Below are 19204 nucleotides of genomic sequence, written 5' to 3'. Positions count from 1 at the left end.
TGTATACATGAATGTAACTCAGTGTCAGCGGAGCTACACCCGATTTACACCAGTGCAGGTAAAAGGAGAATTGGGCCTGGAGATTGTCGTCACTAGGTATTGTAGGGAGAACTCTGAACTCCAGTCGTGGGGCATATGTAAGACATGGGGTAATTCTTTCACCCTGTGTGACACTGGTGAGGCCTCAGCTAGAGAATTGTGTCCAGTTTCGGATGCCACGTTTAAAGAAATTGAAGAGTTCAGAGGAGAACAACAAAAATGACTGAAGGTCTAGAACTCCTGCCCTATAAGGAAAGGTTTAAACCCTGGGCATGTTTAGTCTGGAGGAAAAACGCTGGAGGGGGCCTGGTAACGGTACTGGTGATCTACTACAAAGAGGAAGGTGATCGATTGTTCTCCGTGGCCACTGAAGGCAGGAAAGAAGTAATGGGCTTCATGTGTAGTAAGGGAGATTAGGATTAGATATTGAGAAATCCTTTCTAACTATAAAGATAGTTGGGATCTGGAACAGGCTTCCAACGGGGACTGTGGAATCTCTGTCATTGGAGGAGTTTAAGATCAGGTTGGACAAACAGCTGTCAGGGATGGTCTAGGTGTACTTGGTCCTGTCTCGGCACAGGGAGCGGGACTAGACGACCTCTTGAGGTCCATTCCAGCCCTTCAGTTTTACAATTATATAACCTGGAAGTGAAGCTGACCTAATATATGTAATTGCAACAATGTCTCTACACCTATCTGTTTCTATTAATGTTGGGTCACAGATGTTTGTGTAAATAAAAGGCCTCTTTGTTTACCTTGCAAAAAGCCACAACATTTGTTTTTTTAGGAAGTTGGTCTGGTTTTCTCATCTCTGGGCTTTTGGGGCACGTTCTGAGATTTGATTCTTTTCTAGTAACTGCATAGCAAGGGCTCATGTCATTGTCAGAATGATGCATGAGTCAGGGAAGAATCCACCTCTCTCATATTGCTGTACTTGGCCAGTTAATACTGAAGAGCTATACAAACTTATCTGTAGGCAGATGAGACACTGAGTCACCTACTGCTGACAAGAGCTAACAAGTTTTAATTCTGACCCCACCTGGTCTCTTGTTTCCAAGGAAAGCCCTGCCTTTAACACTTCGAGTTACTATTTGAATAAGACACATTCTCGTACAAACTTCTGTTTTCTTTAATACTTCTTCCTGCCTTATGCCCTAGCTTATTCTCAACTTCTCTTTAAGGTCTCAGCAAAAAGTACATATGGAAGTTGCTGACTCCTACATGGGAAACTGAACATGGTAGCTGCTTTATTTTATAGCCCTAATCTGCCCAAGAAAGGAGGAAGTTGAAGGCCTTCTAACAAGTAGGCAGTTGATTAGATAGATATTTACGCAAGGTGCATTTTTGCCAGTCCATGCAGAAAATAGAGGGTCCCCAATCCTGCAACCCCAACTCACATTTGAGTAGCTTCACGGGCATCGGTGGGGTTACACATGAGGAAGGACTGCAAGACCAAGCACCAGATGTCACACCCACCCTTCTGAACATCCACTGTCCCTTTGCACAAAGCCAAACCAGCATTTCTTCTTCAGAGATCTCCCATCACTTGTGTCTTTCAGGGGAGATTTCAAACAGGCACAACGTGAGACACCTGAAAGGGCCTGGTTTACAGAGTGTGGGCACTTGGAACCGTGAGCCCCTCTGAGGTGACTCAAGATGGGCAAAGACTGAGGCACCCAAAATAACCAATCACTTCTGAAAATCTGAGCCTTGGTTCCCATTGGTGAAGTGAATATATTTCCTTTTCTGCCTTGTCTATTTACTCTGTCAGCAAAATGGGGACCCTCCCCCCATCTCAGCTGGCACCTCTAGGCAGCAATATAATACAAATTAAGAAGTAATGGGGGGATATGTTAGGCATGGTTATATTTTAGCCCATTCAGCTTTGAAATGGTCCCTTTTCAGGCTTAGAGCTCTGGTATTGTGTTAGATTTAGAAGGTCTGGTCCCTAAACCCATGTATAGTTGGGGTCATTGTGAAGTCACACAGAAATGTTCTACAGCAGTGAATTCATGCACATTTAATTTGTCTTTAATTAAAAGTCGTCAAACTTCAGTGCCAGACATTTCACGGAATCAGGAGCATCAAAGGGCCTGATTCTGAAAGGTACTGAGCACCCTCCACCATTGTTCAGAGTCAGTGGAGGGCACTCAACGGGTCATAGGACCAGGCCGTAACACTAGTGAATTACTGTCAATTAAGTCATTAGTACAAACACCGTCCTTGGCAGGAAATGTCCCTGAAAAGTGGCCAGCAGCCTAAAAAAACTCCCTGCAGCTCTGGCACACAATGCATGTCAACGATCAATGGAGATGCGCAGACATCCTCGAGAACAAGAGAGAGCCCTAAAACACAAGTTGCTTGGCACAAGGTACAGAGGCTTTATCATAAAGCCTACTCTGTAATTGCATCTATGGTATGACCCACCTCAGTTGGCTCAGGGCAACCTGTGGTGATGTACAAAGCCAAACCTTACCTCCCGGTTAACACTCAGATCTCAGAGTTAGTTTGCAGGGGTGCTGGCTAGAAAAAAAGCTTCACTTTTAGGCAATCCAGACAATGAAAACGACATCATGGGACTCCTTGTTTAATCACTCCGCAGAGTAGAATCGCATTCTTAAATTCTTTAGTAAAATAAAACTCTGAACAGATCTGAGAATCAGTTGTTCTGTGTTTATTCCTGCACTAGCCTTGCAACGTTGGAAGTGCAAGCTCCTTGATTGGTGCACCTGAAAGGCCTGTCTAATGTCACTGCAAGGTGCATATGTGCGTCTCTACACCCTCTACTGAAGTGCTGATTTGTAACTTTTGACAGCGATGCTGTTCAGCAATTCGCCATAGTCCCACAGTAACATCCCACTAGAAGGGTTCTAACAACAAATTTTTTGGTGGCCTCAATTTTCTAGTATGTTTTTGATAATAAACACAATAGAGGGATCACTCTGCTTGTGGGAGTGTCTCTGCGCTGCATTTTGGAGCAAGCCTACCAGTCTGGGTCGACAGACTTGGAGTGGGGCTTGTGCTAGCTCTTTAAAATCGCTGTACAGACAGTGCTTTGAAGTTGCAGCTCGGGCTCTGACGCCCACCCACTTTCTTAAGCCTCAGAGCCTGCACGTGAGGAGGAAGGGTCCCAGAACCCAGGCTCCAGCCTGAGTTCAAACGTCCACACCTCAGTTAAACAGCCCCATAGTCCCAGCCTTGTGAGCTCAAGTTAGCTGACGTGGGCCAGTGATGGGTGTTCAATTGCGATGTGGATAGAGCCAGTCCACTGGCACATGGAGGGGGGGGTTACCTTAATCACATCATTTCTGCATCTAAGAACAAAGAATTCCCCACGCTTACATGATGAGGGACTCTATCCTGAGAAGCAGCAACTCTGCAAACAGTTTGGGGCCGTGGTGAATAATCATCTGAACAGGAGCTCCCAGTGTGATGCTGGGGCCAAAAGAGCTAATGTGAGCCTGAGCTGTATAAGCAGGGGCATCTCGAGGCGGAGTAGAGAGGTTATTTTACTTCTGTATTTGGCACTGGTGCAGCTGCTGCTGGCATCCTCTGTCCAGTTCTGGTGCCAACAATTCAAGAAGGACAGTGATAAATTGGAGAGGGATCAGAGAAGAGCCATGAGACTGATGAAAGGATTAGAAAATCTGCCTTACAGCGATAGACTCAAGGAGCTCACTCTATTTAGCTTAGCAAAGAGAAGGTTAAGGGGTGACGTGATTACAGTCTTTAAGTCCCTACATGGGCAACAAATATGGAACAATGGGCTCTTCAGTCTAGCAGAGAAAAGTCTAACATGATCCGATGTCTGGAAGTTGAAGCTAGACAAATTCAGACTGGAAATACGGTGTAAATTATTAACGGTGAGAATGACTAACCATTGGAAGGATTGTGATGGGTTCTCCATCACTGACCATTTTAAAATCAGGATGGGATGTTTTTCCAAAAGAACTGCTCCAGGAACAATTCTGGGGCAGGTCAGACTAGTTGATTACAATGTTCCCTTGAGCGCTGCGAATCACCGCTCTGCCAGTTTCCTAATGTGACGCTACCATTGCAATGACCTGTGCTGCTAACTCTTCCCGCTGTCAGCTTTGTCACTACTCTACCCCCATGGATCATGGTTCAAGTTAATCATCTGCTTGCCCACTCGGAACTCTGTTCTGCCCATCATGAAACTAGTCTTCCAGTGTGAAGCATGATTGCTAGGAGTTGGTAGCTTGGGGAAACAATGGAAGAGGAAAAGCAGTAGCTATTTATTCTCGAAGGGCAGGGTGGCAGTAGTTCAGGCAGCAGCCTGGGACTTGCGAGACCTGGGTTCAAGTCCTTGGTATGCTACACACTCCATGTGTGACCTTGGGCAAGTCACTTAACCTCCCTGAGCCTCAGTTCCTCACCTGTACAATGGGGATAATAGCATTGCCCTGCCTCACAGAGGTGTTGGGAGGATAAATACATTAAAGATTGTGAGGCATTGAGCTAATGTGGTAATGAGGGTGAAATACAGATGCTCCCCGACTTACGCTGTCGTTCCGTTCCGGAATGCCTTGCGTAACTCGAATTTTGCGTAAGTCGGAAATGTATACCCGACCATTATGTGCAAAAACAAACAAAAAAGTCCTCCTATTTCTAGCTTACGCAACTTGAGTGCGGATTCGCGTAAGTCAGGTCTTGTGTAACTCGAGAGCCTCTGTAAGTACCTTAGCCAGATGGATCAGGGGAACTGCTAGTCCAAATGTGCTCACAACGATCAGCTCTTTTTTGATGCTTTTCGGGGGGGGGAGGGAATAAGAACAATTGATAATAGATCAGTAACACATGATTAATTGCATGCAAATCAACATAGAGGTGTTCTTTGAACAGTCCCATCCAATCCATTACATTGATCTTTGTCGTTTCAGAAATCTGTCTTCATCTAGCCACTTTAATGATCTAGAAGAGGGAAAAAGCAGATATTAATAAACCTGACAGATACTAAATGAGTGCAAAGGCAATAGGATAAATGGACCTAGGATTTACTAGAGAGAATAGAAAGGTGGGCAAAAATGAACAAACTGGGATTCATCTTGAGGAATGGGAACGCGAATGCTGTAGTGCCAACAGGGACCTAGAGGTGCTAGTGGATGGCAAATTAGACATGAATTTGAAGCAAAACAAAAGTGAACGCAGCTGGAGGATGCATCCAACGAGGCATCGCACCGCTATGGAGGAAGGTAACAGGCTCTCTCCTTGGCTCTGGTGTGGTTGAGTCATATGGCAGTAAATTCTGCCCCAGAAAGATACAAGAGAGAAGAGCAACAAAAATGATCGGGGTGGCTGGAGGAATTGACTCCTCCAGAATATGTATTACTGGGGCAAGGGCCAGCTGTGAGTTTGATCTGGCTCCCGTCACAAGCTTTGCCGCTGACGTTGATGGGAACCAGATGAGGACCTCTGGGAGAGGCACAAGGCTACAGCTGTTTGAAAGGTGCTTATGCCAAGGATGGAGTGCAAGCTGGCTAGGGTTGATACAATTTGAAAGTAGGAATTTTGGCTGAATATAGCAGACAGCTTCTTTTTGTCAGTGAGATGCATTAGGCTGTGGAATGATCTCCTAAAGGATGGGCTAGCTCTTGGGACATTGAAAACTATAGTGAACACAGCATGTACTGGGAGGTCTTTTCCTACGTCTCTCCCATCACATTCCGGTGATGCTCTGGCACTGTTGGCATTTTGATTATATGTAATTTATTTTTTTTCCTCTTTCCCCTTTCTAGTGTTGCCAGTTGCCATGGGGGATTCTGCCATGGACTCCACTCTCCCTATTCCTGAGAGCGCTGTCCCGGAGGGCGCACTCTTCAGCATGACCGATGTGTTCCTCTTCTCACTCATCGTTGGCCTCCTTTCTTATTGGTTCCTCTTCCGCAAGAAAAAGGAAGAAATCCCTGAATTCACCAAAATCCAGCCAGTGTAAGTGACTGTCCTGATGAACTCGGCATGAATGTGCTTCTAAATCCCATTGGTATGTTGTGAAGGGGAATGCTCACCGCCAGTCACACCTAGTGGTCAGGCGGGGCTGTGGCAGGTTGTCTTCCTCCCGGCTGATCCCCTTTCTCATTATATAGTCGCCCTGTGGTGATCTGTCGTTTCAGTGTCTCTGCACTCCGGCCAGGTCACAAATTCAAGTCTAATTTTTTTGGATTACACAGAGTCCAATGATGGAGAAGTCTTCAGAAATCAGCAAGGGCTTCAGGACTTCCCCCTCTTGCATCAGGGTCTTGGGTGTGGACCCTCGTACCTTCAGGGTCTTCCCAACTTGGTTCCTTGGTGAGGGATAGACTTCTGTCATTGTCTCCTTTTTGGGGGTTGGTAGGAGAGCCTGAGCTCACCCTCTCCACTGGGCTCCGGTCTGGGGCCCCAGTGATTGGCAGCTAGGCCCTGTACATTGAGGTGCTATGCAGGTGCCTCCCTGGATCACTTCCTGCCAGTGCCCCTCTCTTCCCATAGGGTAAAGTAAATAACGGAACACACAGATAAAGTTTCTGATCTTCAAAAAGTCACCAGTCCCTGCTTTGCAGGCTGGGTCAGGTCAGTATCACCTGGCTTCAATCAGCAGGTGCCCCTGTGGAGCTCCTTCTCGGGAGTTAAGAGCATAGGTCAGCTCACTTCTGTTGTTTCTCTGCCATTGAGTTACTCAACTTCCCTTTTTACTGGCTTGTGCAGGCTTTGCAAGTGTGTGTGTGTGGTGGGGGGCTGCCTGGGCCCAGAGAAGCTCCTTAACCCTTTCTTCTCCAGTGTGGGGTTTGTGTGCCCCATCACATACAGTCATAACGTTTCTTCAGTTTCCCCTCCTTTTCTGCCCCTCCTCCCACTCCTCTGTGTTAAGTGAGATTAGCATGTAAATCCTATTCTTACCAGCCAAGGTGGGAAAGCCATGGCGGGCCTCACACAGCTGGGATGCCAGAAGGGGAAGAACTGGCTTTCCCACTACCAGAGAGTAGTTAGGTGATACTGTCAGTGCTTGTCTTTACCTTGTCCCACTGAGTTGTCGGGTGGCATGTGGGGGCTTGCCACTCATAACTCTGCCATGTAGAGCAGGAATAAAGTCAGCCCTTATACCTGGTCTCTGCTTTAAACATACTTCCAGAGCGAGGAGAAGAAAATCTGCCCTGCCTGGTTATTCTCTTCACTGTCATCCACTGCTTTGATTTCTGCCAGCCTGGAAGGTGAGACACCAGGAATCAAATGAATTTCCTGGGTGGCAGTGTAAATTCAGTAGACTCCTTCCCGTGCAGCAGCAGTGGTATTGCCCAGTATTGACTCCATCCACTAAGGTGTGGCGTTGATGTCTCCAAAGGATCCTCCTTCAGAAGAACTGTGATGTGGGGCCGTATGGGTGGATGGAGGCTCTCTGACAGTGTCGGGGGGAAGGTCGGAGAAGCAATGATCGCTTAGACAGGCCTTTGTTTGGCGCAAAGAACACCTCACAAAAGGATTGGCATGGTGGGGTAACGTCAGGAGACCTTTCTTCAGAGTTTTCAGCATAGAGGAATCGTTAACAGAACTAATCAGGTTTCAGAGTAGCAGCCGTGTTAGTCTGTATTCGCAAAAAGAAAAGGAGGACTTGTGGCACCTTAGAGACTAACCAATTTATTTGAGCATGAGCTTTCGTGAGCTACAGCTCACTTCATCGGATGCGGTGATGAAGTGAGCTGTAGCTCACGAAAGCTCATGCTCAAATAAATTGGTTAGTCTCTAAGGTGCCACAAGAACTAATCAGATGACCCACTGGCCTGTGACCAGAATATAGAGCTGGATTAACTGAATGGTTTTGAAACCCAAAGAGCCAAATACATGCCTTTTGCAAGTGCTTGCGATGCCACTGAAGTCAGCGGAGTTGTGCGTGCTTAGAGGGCTGCTCCACATCTCTTCGCTCTTGACAGGTACTAGAGGGAGGAGGAGAGTTAATGATTGTCTCCTTTGTTTATTTGTGGGCCGTTTCACCCTCTCCTTGCCTTGCACTTGCCCGCTCTGTAACACCTCATAAGAGCAAGGTGTTGAATCATAGTGGCCCACATCCTGGCTGTTACTCCCCTTGCTGGTGCCAGCATCCAGCAAGACAGGAGCAGCCTGTCTGAAAGCCTCAGGCTGGACCTTGCCCTGCTTAGCAGTTGCTTCTGTCACTCTTAAGCGAATGTGGCTTTTAATAGCAAGTACAGAAGAGAAAACACATCAGATAAAATGGTAACCATTCTCTGGCAACATGAGCATCGCATCTGGGAAAGCTCCTTTATTAGTTACTGAATCTGAAAAGCACTCCAAGCATTCAGGGGTTTAACTATGACTTGTCTTTGTGCCTCACTTTCTTGGGCCTCCTATATCTGTCCTACAATGTTCTAATTCTTCTAGATCAGGGACCATATCGAGAGCACGAGCCCTGGGCACCATGTTCCCCAGTGTTAGTGTGTGCATACCCCTCCAGCCAGTTCCTTAGTTCTCCCCATCGGTATTTTTTGTCACTGTCCTTTTTTCCCCTCCTTTATAAACAAAGCCCAGCTTCATTAATGCAACGTTAAAATCAAGATGTCAACCCCACAAAAGCTAAGAAATTCAGAATTCTTTGAGTGCACGTGTCCATTCCCCTTCACGTGTGTGCGTGCCCAGTGCCCCAGAATCAGGGATTTTTCCCTTAACATTGGGGCAGCGCATGTGGCCTCTATACCATCATGCGGCAGTATGAGGCAACAAAGGGCCAAGCTGCCCCGGACCCCCTCAATTCTTTCTCACTGCCTGTGATGGGTAATCGGAGTGTGTTGGCTTGCTTCTGCAAGTTTATCCCCTTATGGGGAATCTCTCAGCTTTACTATAAATAGTTGGCACTTGTTAGTCGTTTAGATTAATACAAGTTTCATTTATTATTTGTATTGTTTTATTGGCGCATCAGTTCCCCTTTTGTACAGGGCGCAGACCCCCAATACTAGGGTATGCCGTGATCTCCAGTGTTTAAGCCTTGTGCCAGCTGCAAAAGACCTGTGCCGGTAAGTTACCCTCATTCCACCTGCCTAAAGCGTCTCAGCAAGGGTCACATTAGGGACCGCTGCCAAATTTGCAGGGACTTTAAACCTCAAATGAAGAAAGACCAAGATGTAGGCTGCCCTGCGTCTACCTTCTGAGCCTTACTGCTTGGGGCATGCAGCACAGGGCTCTTCAACCTGGGTGCGGAATGCCTCTCCGGCCACTATCTCGGGATGTCTGCACCAGTCCCCTTCCCCATGCCAAGGAGCTGATTTGTCCAAGGAGCTGAGATCAGTAAGTGCTCAGGAGGACAGAGGAAGGGGCCCTTTGGCAAGAGACGCTCCCCGTACCGACCTATTCGCATCAGGGCTCATCAGCTCTGGCAACTGATCCCTGCCATTGTACCAACTACTTCTGGGCAACAACATCTGCAACAGGAAGGTATCTCTGTACCAACGACGCCAGAGGCACATCTGGCCGCATGAGATCTACTCTGCCTTTGGGTGCCAGGCTCCCTGGTGGTACAGGAGGCAACTCACTCGGTGACGGTGCATCCTCAGGCCCCAGGTACGGACTTGCCTGAAGCTAGTGAGTTGGCACTGCAGGGGGATAAAGCTTTCAGCCATCTGGCGTTTTCTCAAGCAGTGCAGTCCTGGGATAAACCTACCTGGATATCTCAGAGCTATGTACCAATAGCTCCAGAACAGTGCACCTCGACCTTGGCACCGCTTGGTATGGCACCACTGTGATCGGCTGACTCAGGGTCTTGCTCGGAGCCTGAGGTAGGCTTTTATGCCCCTTGCTCTTGAGACAGATGACCGCACTCCTCTCCTCCGTTAAGGGAGGTACCCACCGGAGATAAAGAGACACTCCAGAGAAAGGAAACCTTACTCATGGTTGGGGTCCTGTGCTTTACCAGTGGCCCTACTGGAACCCATGGGGCATGTTTCTAGTTTCCAGATCCTCCCTGGTTCCTCAGTCTCTTAGATCTCCTACCACGCTCCATGAGGAGTCCCAGGAGGATGTTTTCAGTACCGAGCAAAACGCTCAAGGCCTGCAGGCTTTGGAACATCCACCCGCTACACTGCAGGAGGATCAACCTCAGCCTCCTTTGCGTTCGTCCTCACCTGCTGAGACTGTAGCTCCTAGAGACACTTCACTGGTCCAAGATGACTACAGGGAGTACCAAGACCTTTTCGTAAGAGTGGCTTTGGTGAATTGGCCTTTGTTTTGGAATGAATTTCACCTTATTTGTGAAATAGAAATTATTTGCAAGGTAAATATTTTGTAAATTGCAGGTCCCCAGTATTCTGGTAGGGTCTGTCATGTGGTCACAGAATGCATACGGACAAGGAGACTGGACCTTGATTTCTGCCCAGTTTCCTGCCTTCAGATGGTGTTACTGTCTCAGATGTGATGGTGCATTAGCATTTTCGGTGGAATGGATTTCTCTGTTTGTCCACTGCGCACCACTTAATTTAGGCCCCGTGCTGGTGATTACTAATGTCTTTTACTTTGAAGTATCCTTTCACTACTGCAAGAATTACGGTTTATCGCAGAATGCCTGTGGAAAGAAGTGTCCATAGCATGGTCAAATGAGCACCCTTGACACAAGGCTTAACTGGTCCATAGATGCCTTGTGTTGGCCCTCTGCACAGAGGTGAATTTCAGCAAGGGTGCCATGCTTCTGTTACTGTGAATGTAACACCAACTCTGATTTGGGCACTAGAAATGAATGTTTGTCTCCGTTTTTCTTTCCCAAACTCCTGGATCTGCTGCAGAGTGAGTTAACTGAAGGACAGGGGGTCCGGGCGAGGCTGGTGTTTCACTCCTGCGCTCTGATGTGGGTCACAAGTGAAAATGAGGGCACTGGGTTTCATTGTAATCTCTCTTCAGCCACTGCTTTAATCTGGCCCCAGTGTTAGGCGTAACTGAGGCTGTGCCCTGCAGTTGCTGTGCTGTAACTCCCCCGTGTGGATGCTGCGGGCCTGAACTGAAAGGTTTCTAGTTCTCATTAATGTAATCCTGTCTAAAGAGGACGATGGTAACGTGGAATAGAAACCTTTCAGTTCGTGCCCGCAGCATCTGCATGGGGGAGTTACAGCACGGCACTTCAGTGCTGCAGCGTAGACAAGCCCTGAGTCTCTGCGCAGAAGAGAGGCCAGGAGTGAGGTGGGTTGTGAAATCCCCAGGGCGAAATGTCACATGCTAACAGAGGAAACAGCATGGCTTAACATAAGCCATAGGAAAATGGATCTCACCAGGAAGAGGAAAGTTCGCGCCCTGGCTAGAAGTTTAAAGGGAGGAACCCACGTTGTTTGCAAGCATCTTGCAATGAAGTCACTGTATGGGGCAGAGAGGTGGTTGTGTGTGAGAGAGAGAGAGAGAGAAGCAGCTGGTACTATGCATGGTCGTTATTCACTGATTGTCATCTGTCCTAACTTCAGTCGTAACCTGGGAGTTTCCTTGGACCATTCAAGCATCCCTCCCCCCACAATGGGCTTGCTTGTGAATGGTGTATTTAGGGTGACCAGATGTCCCCATTTTTATAGGGACAGGCCTGATATTCGGGGCTTTGTCTTATATAGGCCCCTGTTACACTTACACACACACACACACACACACACACACACACACACACACACACAGGCTCAATTGTTCACACTAGCTATCTGGTCACCCTTGGTGTATTTATCTGCTCCAGCCTTCATCTCTGGGGAGTTTAATAAGAACTTATCTCTCATGATGGGAGCTGGGGTAGCCAGGGGAATGGTATTGCCAGACTCCCGCAAACTGGGACGCTGAATTAGATTCCTGTCCCATCATCTGCTAAAACTCCCAGGGACAGCTCTTGTGAATGCGAATCACACAGCGCTTCAAAGGAGACGGTCCTGCACCTTGCAGAGGAACATGCCATAGAGGAACCCTGAGATCCATCTAGCTCTCTTTGGGCTGTTCGCGGCTGCCTGTCACCCCAGTATGTGACCACCTTCCATGTAAAATCGGTAGCAATTAGCAACGTCCCTAAAGGACTTCACGGAGTCTCTGGAGCTTCTCCTTTGATGTGTGTTGAAGGAAGAAGGCATGCCAGGGTCATAGGAGAAACCCCTGTCTCCCATCCTCTGTTACATAGCATGGGATGGCCAGCAGTATTCACCGGATTCATCTCAGGCACTGCAATAAGACGTAGGCTGTGATGGCCTCTCAGATAGCTTGGCCCTGTATTAAGGCTTTAACTGTAAGACCATGGCCCCTTGGCTGGAAGGAGTGTCCCAAAACCCCCTCCCTTTTATCTGCAGGAGTCTTGTTGCCCATAGTTTTCTATTTTTGTTTTGAGAAGATGATTTGGTGCTTATGAAAATGAAGGAGTGAAACACTCATTTGGGCAGGTGGTTAGCGCAGGCAGGCACCATAGATCTGCCATTGAGTCTCCATCCTGGGCTTCTGTCCCACTCATAAAGCAGAGACTGCTGGCATTGTGAGGCTTTTTTATTTGTTTTTGTGACATTGGCCAACTCTTTTCTGGGGCTGAGAGCCACTGGCCATTTTGTAGGGCCTGATTTCCTCACCCCCATCCTGTACCTTGTGTAGTCATTTACATCGGAGTAAAATACTGCTGTCTGGGGGGCACCTTTTCACACTCACTTTGCACAGGTGTTTGTGACTACACTCGTTGCAAGGCTGGGGAGAATCCAGCTCCACATCTCATCAGGCCTGTCTTTGAGATGAGAGGTTTCAGAGTAGCAGCTATGTTTGTCTGTATCCGCAAAAAGAACAGGAGTACTTGTGGCACCTTTGAGATTAACAAATTTATTACAGCATAAGCTTTCGTGGGCTACAGCCCACTTCATTGGATGCATAGAATGGAACATATAGTAAGAAGATATATACGCGCGCCTGAACACACACACACAGAGAAGGTGGAAGTTGCCATACAAACTGGAAGAGGCTAATTAATTAAGGTGAGCTATTATACGCAAAAGAATAAATGGACACAAATCTGACATCAGGAATCATAACATTCAAAAACCGTTAGGAGAACACTTCAACCTCTCTGGCCAATAAAAGACTTAAGGGTGGCAATTTTGCAACAGAAAAGCTTCAAAAACAGACTCCAACGAGAAACTGCTGAGCTTGAATTAATATGCAAACTAGATACCATTAACTTGGGTTTGAATAGAGACTGGGAGTGGCTGGGTCATTACACATATTGAATCGATTTCCCCATGTTAAGTATCCTCACACCTCCTTGTCAACTGTCTAAGTGGGCCATCTTGATTATCACTACAAAAGTGTTTTTTTTTCTCCTGCTGATAATAGCTCATCTTAATTAATTAGCCACTTACAGTTTGTGTGGCAACTTCCACCTTCTCTGTATGTGTGTGTGTGTGTGTATATCTTCTTACTCTATGTTCCATTCTGATGGCATCTGATGAATTTTCACAAGTACTCCTGTTCTTTTTGAGATGAGAGGAGCTCGTGTCCTAGCAGCCCTTCTGTGTCTCCCAGCAGAACACGCCATCCATTCTGCACTGAACACCGGGCCTGTCTGTGCTGCTTTGTATGGTGGAAGCATCCAGCCACACGCATTCTGTTCTCTTCCCCGCCAAACCTGAGCAAGGCGTATGGGCTTTTAGCTTAGAATGTGGTAGAGGTTTGGGGCCAGTGTGAGTTGGTTCGCGGGGTTTTCACCCCTTTATCCTGCACTGTCACTTATTCTAGTTCTAGCAGTTTTGCACTGTACGTACTATGCTGTCGTCCTTGTGCGGCTGCGCTGCTGCTTCACCGGGTGGGGGGGCGGGGGGGTCCATTAGGAGCTGTGGAAGAGCAGTACCTCCTGTTTTCCCTTGAAGTGTGAACATCTCCTGCCCACTGGGACGTTGCCCGTTTCCAACAGCTGAATGAAGGCAGCTTGCGAGGTTGCTCTGTCACTGGTGTGTCTGGCACAATGACATGTTGCGACTTCGGTAACACACCCTAAGTCTTATCTATTTTGATATTAAAGGGGGATGGGAAATGAGCCTCGAAATGGCTTCTTCCCGTGCAATCCAGAGTCAGCTCTGCTGCAATGACAGGCTGAGGCTATATAAGGCAAGTTAGCAAATTGCTTGGAGGCTTTACCAATTGCCCGAGCCGTAAGCCAGTGGTACCAGAAGCTGCGTGCCTGCCACCAAAGGCAAAACTAGAGGCTGCAGCTGGATTGGGGCCCTGGGATTGTGGTTGTAGCTACATTTTTAGGATAGTTGGAATCTGGAGGGAAACGAATGAGTGAGGCTGTTTTATCTGGGGATTTACTTCCTTCCCATCCTCTAGCCCAGGGTAGGGTTTCCTACTTGATAAATATGCAAAATTGGTGCATTGCAGAATCAGTCTATCAGTTACTACTAACTCTGGCTTCAAGATCTGGCAGCTAGCCTAGCCCTCTTGATGGGTTACCCTGACTCTGAGAATGGATTGACTAGTCAGCCAGTCTCAGCTGGGTATATTAACCAGGCAGGACTCAGAAGGCCTGATCCTAGTAAATGCTCAGCACCCTCAACTCACTTGGATTTCAGCGCAAGCTGCAATTGTTCAGTGCCTCTGAGAATCAGGCCCACATGGGCAGTTGGCTTTTGGCTGAAGCTACCAATGGCTTAAGCCCAGACCTTTATTGTTACAGTGTGTTGGTTTTATTCAGTGCTGTGATTTTCCTCCCTCATGGCTGGCAGAAGCCTTCCCAGGTTGCATTGTGTTAATACCACTCCTCAGACCGTTGTGGGCACGTTTGTCCTATCACGGCATAAAGCTGCTGTTTGTTTCCTACCTCTCTCAGTTCAACCTGTAACTACAGCAGTGCCGTGCATTTGTTTTTTAAAGTCATGAAAAATCAATGTAGGCACATTACACTGGTTGCGTCCCTTGGCAGATTTCTTCCCGATACTTTGATTCACATGGCACTTACTAATATACTCCTTCACTGGCACTAGACACTCACAACGGGGCTGTGCCCATTTACGGAGAAGAACCACCAGTTGCCTGTCGTCTTCGTGGGTATTAGCTATTTGCTCAGCATCCACCGCCTGCATCAGGGCAGTGAGCATCGAGTCAGGTTGCTGGCTCAGTGTCTGTCTATGCTGATTATGGAGCAATTTAGTTTGTAGCCTAAACTCATGGGATGGAATTGAATCGGTTGCCACAATGGATGGAAAAGGCCAGATAAAAGGACCTCACCTCTGCCCGTGAAAGGAGAGAACTGTTGATAGATTAGTCCAAAAGACATCCTGGATATGAAACTGCTGCTACTCGAGAGGTGGATTAAATCCCAAATGGAGATGTAGTTTTCAGTAAGTGAAGAATTTGAGTAGTTCTCCAGATTGCAAAGGGGATAATCCCTAGATGCCCTACTGGAGAAAATGCTGCAAATCAAGACTCTTCCCTAATTGCATTGGGCTAGAGGTTACAGCCTGCCCAGATCTCCATGCAAAACAAACTGAGCAGCGGAACGAAGAGCTGGGAGGGAGACTGGAGGTGTCTGTGCACTGTTACTTCCCAGAAGGATTTATTTAGTATGAGCTGCTGCTGGGATGTTTAGATTGCTCTTGTTTAGATGGAAAATGTTCTCTTGATTTGATAATGCAGAAGAGGATGTGATGGTGCCTTGCATCATGTGTGGTGGGAGTCTACTGTACAACTGTGTTTCTGACACGGTTGAGATTATTATGGTTACTAGGGAAACGGAGCTTGAGCCAAAGATCCTGTTCTGGACAGTCTGAATCGGATGGAGAGCATCCAGCAATACATGCGATCTGCCACAGTAGGAATGGCAGCGTTCTGTCACGGCTAGGGCACAGAAACAGAAATCAGGACTCCTTGGGCCTATTCCATAGCACAGTCGCTGACTTTCTGTTTTGACTTGGGCAAGTCACCTGACTCCTCTGTGCCTCAGCTTTCCCTCTGCAGAATGGAGGTCATTTCCTCACAGGATGGGATGTGAGGCTTAATGTTTGTAAAATGCTTGAGACCTTTGTACAAAAGACTGTGTATAAATACACAGCATAGTTGGCCGTTCACGGCAGGCGAGCACATTGAAACCTAGAGAAGTGTGCTTGCATTTTGACCATTCAAAGACTTAATTGAAACCATTAGGGTAGCATTTTTAGAGCGTCTGCTCTGCAGATGTCATTAGAGAGGAATGTCCCTTTGATCTCCATAGGCTCATGGACCAGTGAGTATGCAACTTGCCTTTGGGTGGAATTATTGGGGAGCTAGCTCTTTGCAAGGCGGTGTATGCGTTTTTCGTGATCTTAGATTTCTTGCCATACCCTAGTGCATTCCTGTTTCTCTGCTGTGGTATTTGTTAGACGGAGACTATGCTGAGACATGTTAGCTGGTATGTAATTATTTTCCATCTGTCCTGCAGCATTATTTGGGACGGAAACTGGTTTATCTGTATCCTCAAATGTTAGAGAGATTCATTCCCTGTATTTAAAGGGCTTCTTAGTTTTAGGAATTGTTCCAGTTTCTCAGCTTGATTAGTTAACTTATTAGGGGCAGGGAGTGAGAGGGAGCGAGACCATCTCTAATTTAATTTAATTTGACCCCAAAGGGAACAAACTCGCAATGATCAATACAGCCTTTCTTCCTAATGGATGGCACTACCATAGTAACATTCAACGCCGCCTCTCTGGTGTCTGGAATCGCTTCATTCACCCTACATGGTTTCCTTTTAAAAAAAAAAAAAAAAAATGAAAAAAGCGGCTATGATATAAACTGTTGCTGAGGTAACAAGGGTACAGGGGAGGGAGTTTTATCCCCCCCTTCCATACAGAAGCAGGGAAGTTGGCGGTGGGGGGGAAGAGTGTGCTGCAGAGAATCATGGGAGGTTTCATTCTCGACTCCTAATTCCTTTCTGCCACTGCTGCCAGATGTTGCAGTTTCTCAGGGTTGTGTGGATCTGCTTGGTAACTTTCAAAGCGTCCGGCGAGAATCCTAGGGAACTGAACTGCTCCAACCATGACCTGTGCAGGGACTTGGCGTGCAGGCTCCGTTCTCCAGAACAAAAGGAAACTGGCGATTTGGCTTTAAGCTCCGAGAGGTGCAGAATGGAAAGGCCTGTGTGCACATTTTTCAACAGCTAACTTAAAATCTCTCCCTTCTCGGACGGATACAAAAGCTCTAGGATTCTTTTTGTTTGCCTTTTTTCCACCCTAACCATGGGATGTCTGTACTCGGTACCGCAAGAGGACCTGACTCTGGGGAGGTGAGTCAATCTTCCCGATCAAGCAATCTGTAGATCTTAATCCCAGGACCGCGTCTCTCTCAGGAGCTACATGTAATTGTGTATTGATCTCCCTGCTGAACTCTGAGGGCAGGAGGAGAAGAAGAAAGGAGGTTCTGCCTAAACTGCTACTCAGACTGAGAAGTACGAGAGACTGCTCTCTGTCCAGTGGGATGGAGCGTATACAGGGCAGTTTCTGTTTTTTTCTGACTCAGAACGCCATCTGGACCTAGGATCTTGTGCTGAAAAATACGTATAAGTTAGTGCCATTGGGGGTCCTAAGGAGGAATATTTTGGGGGCCCCCCACGCAATACATACTAATAATAGGGGGACCTCTTGAGCTGCTCCAGGCCCTAAGCAATTGCTTAATCTGCTTATGCTTAGTGCCAGCTCTGCAAGTTGGTAACTAAACAAGACCGCTCTGCTGGGAGGCTGCTGCCGTGGGAGTTTGGGATGTGGATGGTTATGATCTGGAGACTTCCAGACCCTCATCGGGCTGCGTTGGCGTTTCTCTCTTTTGAACTGTTGGCTTTAAACTCAAACAAAGGACAGAGTCTGAAGGAGGTTCTCTGCATTCTTGGATGTTGGTAGGAAGAGTGAGAGAAGCATAGTCTGTATAGTTGTATATTTTAAAGATGTAGATTAAGTTAACACCCCCCCCCCCCCGCCTTGTTTCTCGCTTGTGGTACAAACTATACCGTAGACTATTAGACATAAAAGAGCATTGTACATATCGACGGTACTTTTCACCCCTTAGGTTTACTGTTTTGGTTCTCTCTCCTTTTGGGGCAATGAAAATAGACTTCTGGTATGGCTTTTATCATCCATTTCTGTTCATTTTCACATTCAGGTTCTCATGATCTATCAGGGTGCTGCAGTGGGTTGTAAAAACCAAAACCTGTTGTCTTTAATTTGTTTGGTGTTTATGGAGCGCCCATCACCACAATAGCTAAACGCTAGATGAGTGTGTATCTAAATAAGATACACAATCTACATACTGTGTATGGAAACATATTTTCTTTTGGTTTTAAGTTGTGTAACTGCTTCTAACAACCTAATCCTGTGATGGCTTTCCCTTAAAATTGGTCTAGTACAGCTGCTGTGTAAGTTACAATGTCTACGTGGATCTATCATTGTCTGACGCTGGTTTCTTCTAATGGGTTAGACCTCCTTGCACAGTTCTCTCTCCCCTGACACCTAACCTGTAGCTGCAAGGGACTTATTTCTTGCAAAGAGAACAGGGTCCAGTCAGAGCCTAGTGAGGGGAGCTGTAGCAGTTCATTATTTTGGGGTGGGGAGAGAAGGCCTGGAGAGAGATTTATTTAAAGCCCTTTTTGTGCTGGGGATGTGCTCAGACACATTCTCTGGGATCCCTCCTTCGGGGCCGCACGGGTTAGGAAACTGTTAGCAAACTCTGCACATTCTCACACGATCAGAAGCCAAAGCCTCTTGTTTTTTGCCCAGAGGCTCCTCTCTTCCCACGGGAGACCCAGCCTCGCATTCTTCCACCGTGAAAGGGAAATGGGAACGCGTCCCATGCTCCTTGCTTCCTGCGTGCTGCTAAAGCCCCATGCGGTGAATGAGAGTGAGCAAACGGCTGGCACCCATCCTTCTGTCTGGGAAAAGACTATAGTGAGAAAGCCACCACCTCTCCTGGGGTTCCCGGGACCGGATCACGGTCTCATATAGTTTATTTCTATTCACTTCCAGAGTCATCTGGGTCGCTTTCACCAGTGTCACCCTTGTGAGACCAGTGCAGTTGCACTGGTGTGACTGAGACCTTGTTTATACAGTCTTTCTAGCCACTAATGACCCTAGTGTAGACACAATTTGGACTGGAGGAGTTTGTCCCTGTTTCAAAGTGGAGCAAGCTGCACTGATACAAATTGGACTATGCTGGTATAAATTGTGTC

General features: G+C 47.2%; 1 protein-coding gene across 6 annotated transcripts in view; it reads left to right on the top strand.

Moving 5' to 3' along the window:
• Positions 1–19204, top strand: part of LOC102945437 (NADPH--cytochrome P450 reductase) — a 57788-nt gene that overhangs the window by 14762 nt on the left and 23822 nt on the right. For 5 of the 6 annotated variants that reach the window (XM_007067109.4, XM_027829344.3, XM_037880873.2 and 2 more), the window contains exon 3: positions 5796–5988. In XM_007067109.4, the coding sequence (XP_007067171.2) occupies positions 5810–5988 (179 nt within the window). In that variant the 5' untranslated portion in view covers positions 5796–5809. Of the gene's footprint in view, positions 1–5795; positions 5989–16841; positions 17273–19204 lie in introns of those variants that run through there. The other variant, XM_027829346.3, reaches the window with a different exon arrangement.

The sequence above is a fragment of the Chelonia mydas genome, chromosome 17 (genome assembly GCF_015237465.2).
Source record: "Chelonia mydas isolate rCheMyd1 chromosome 17, rCheMyd1.pri.v2, whole genome shotgun sequence".
NCBI classification, from domain to species: Eukaryota; Metazoa; Chordata; order Testudines; family Cheloniidae; genus Chelonia; species Chelonia mydas.
This window is presented reverse-complemented; position numbering and strand designations above follow the sequence as displayed.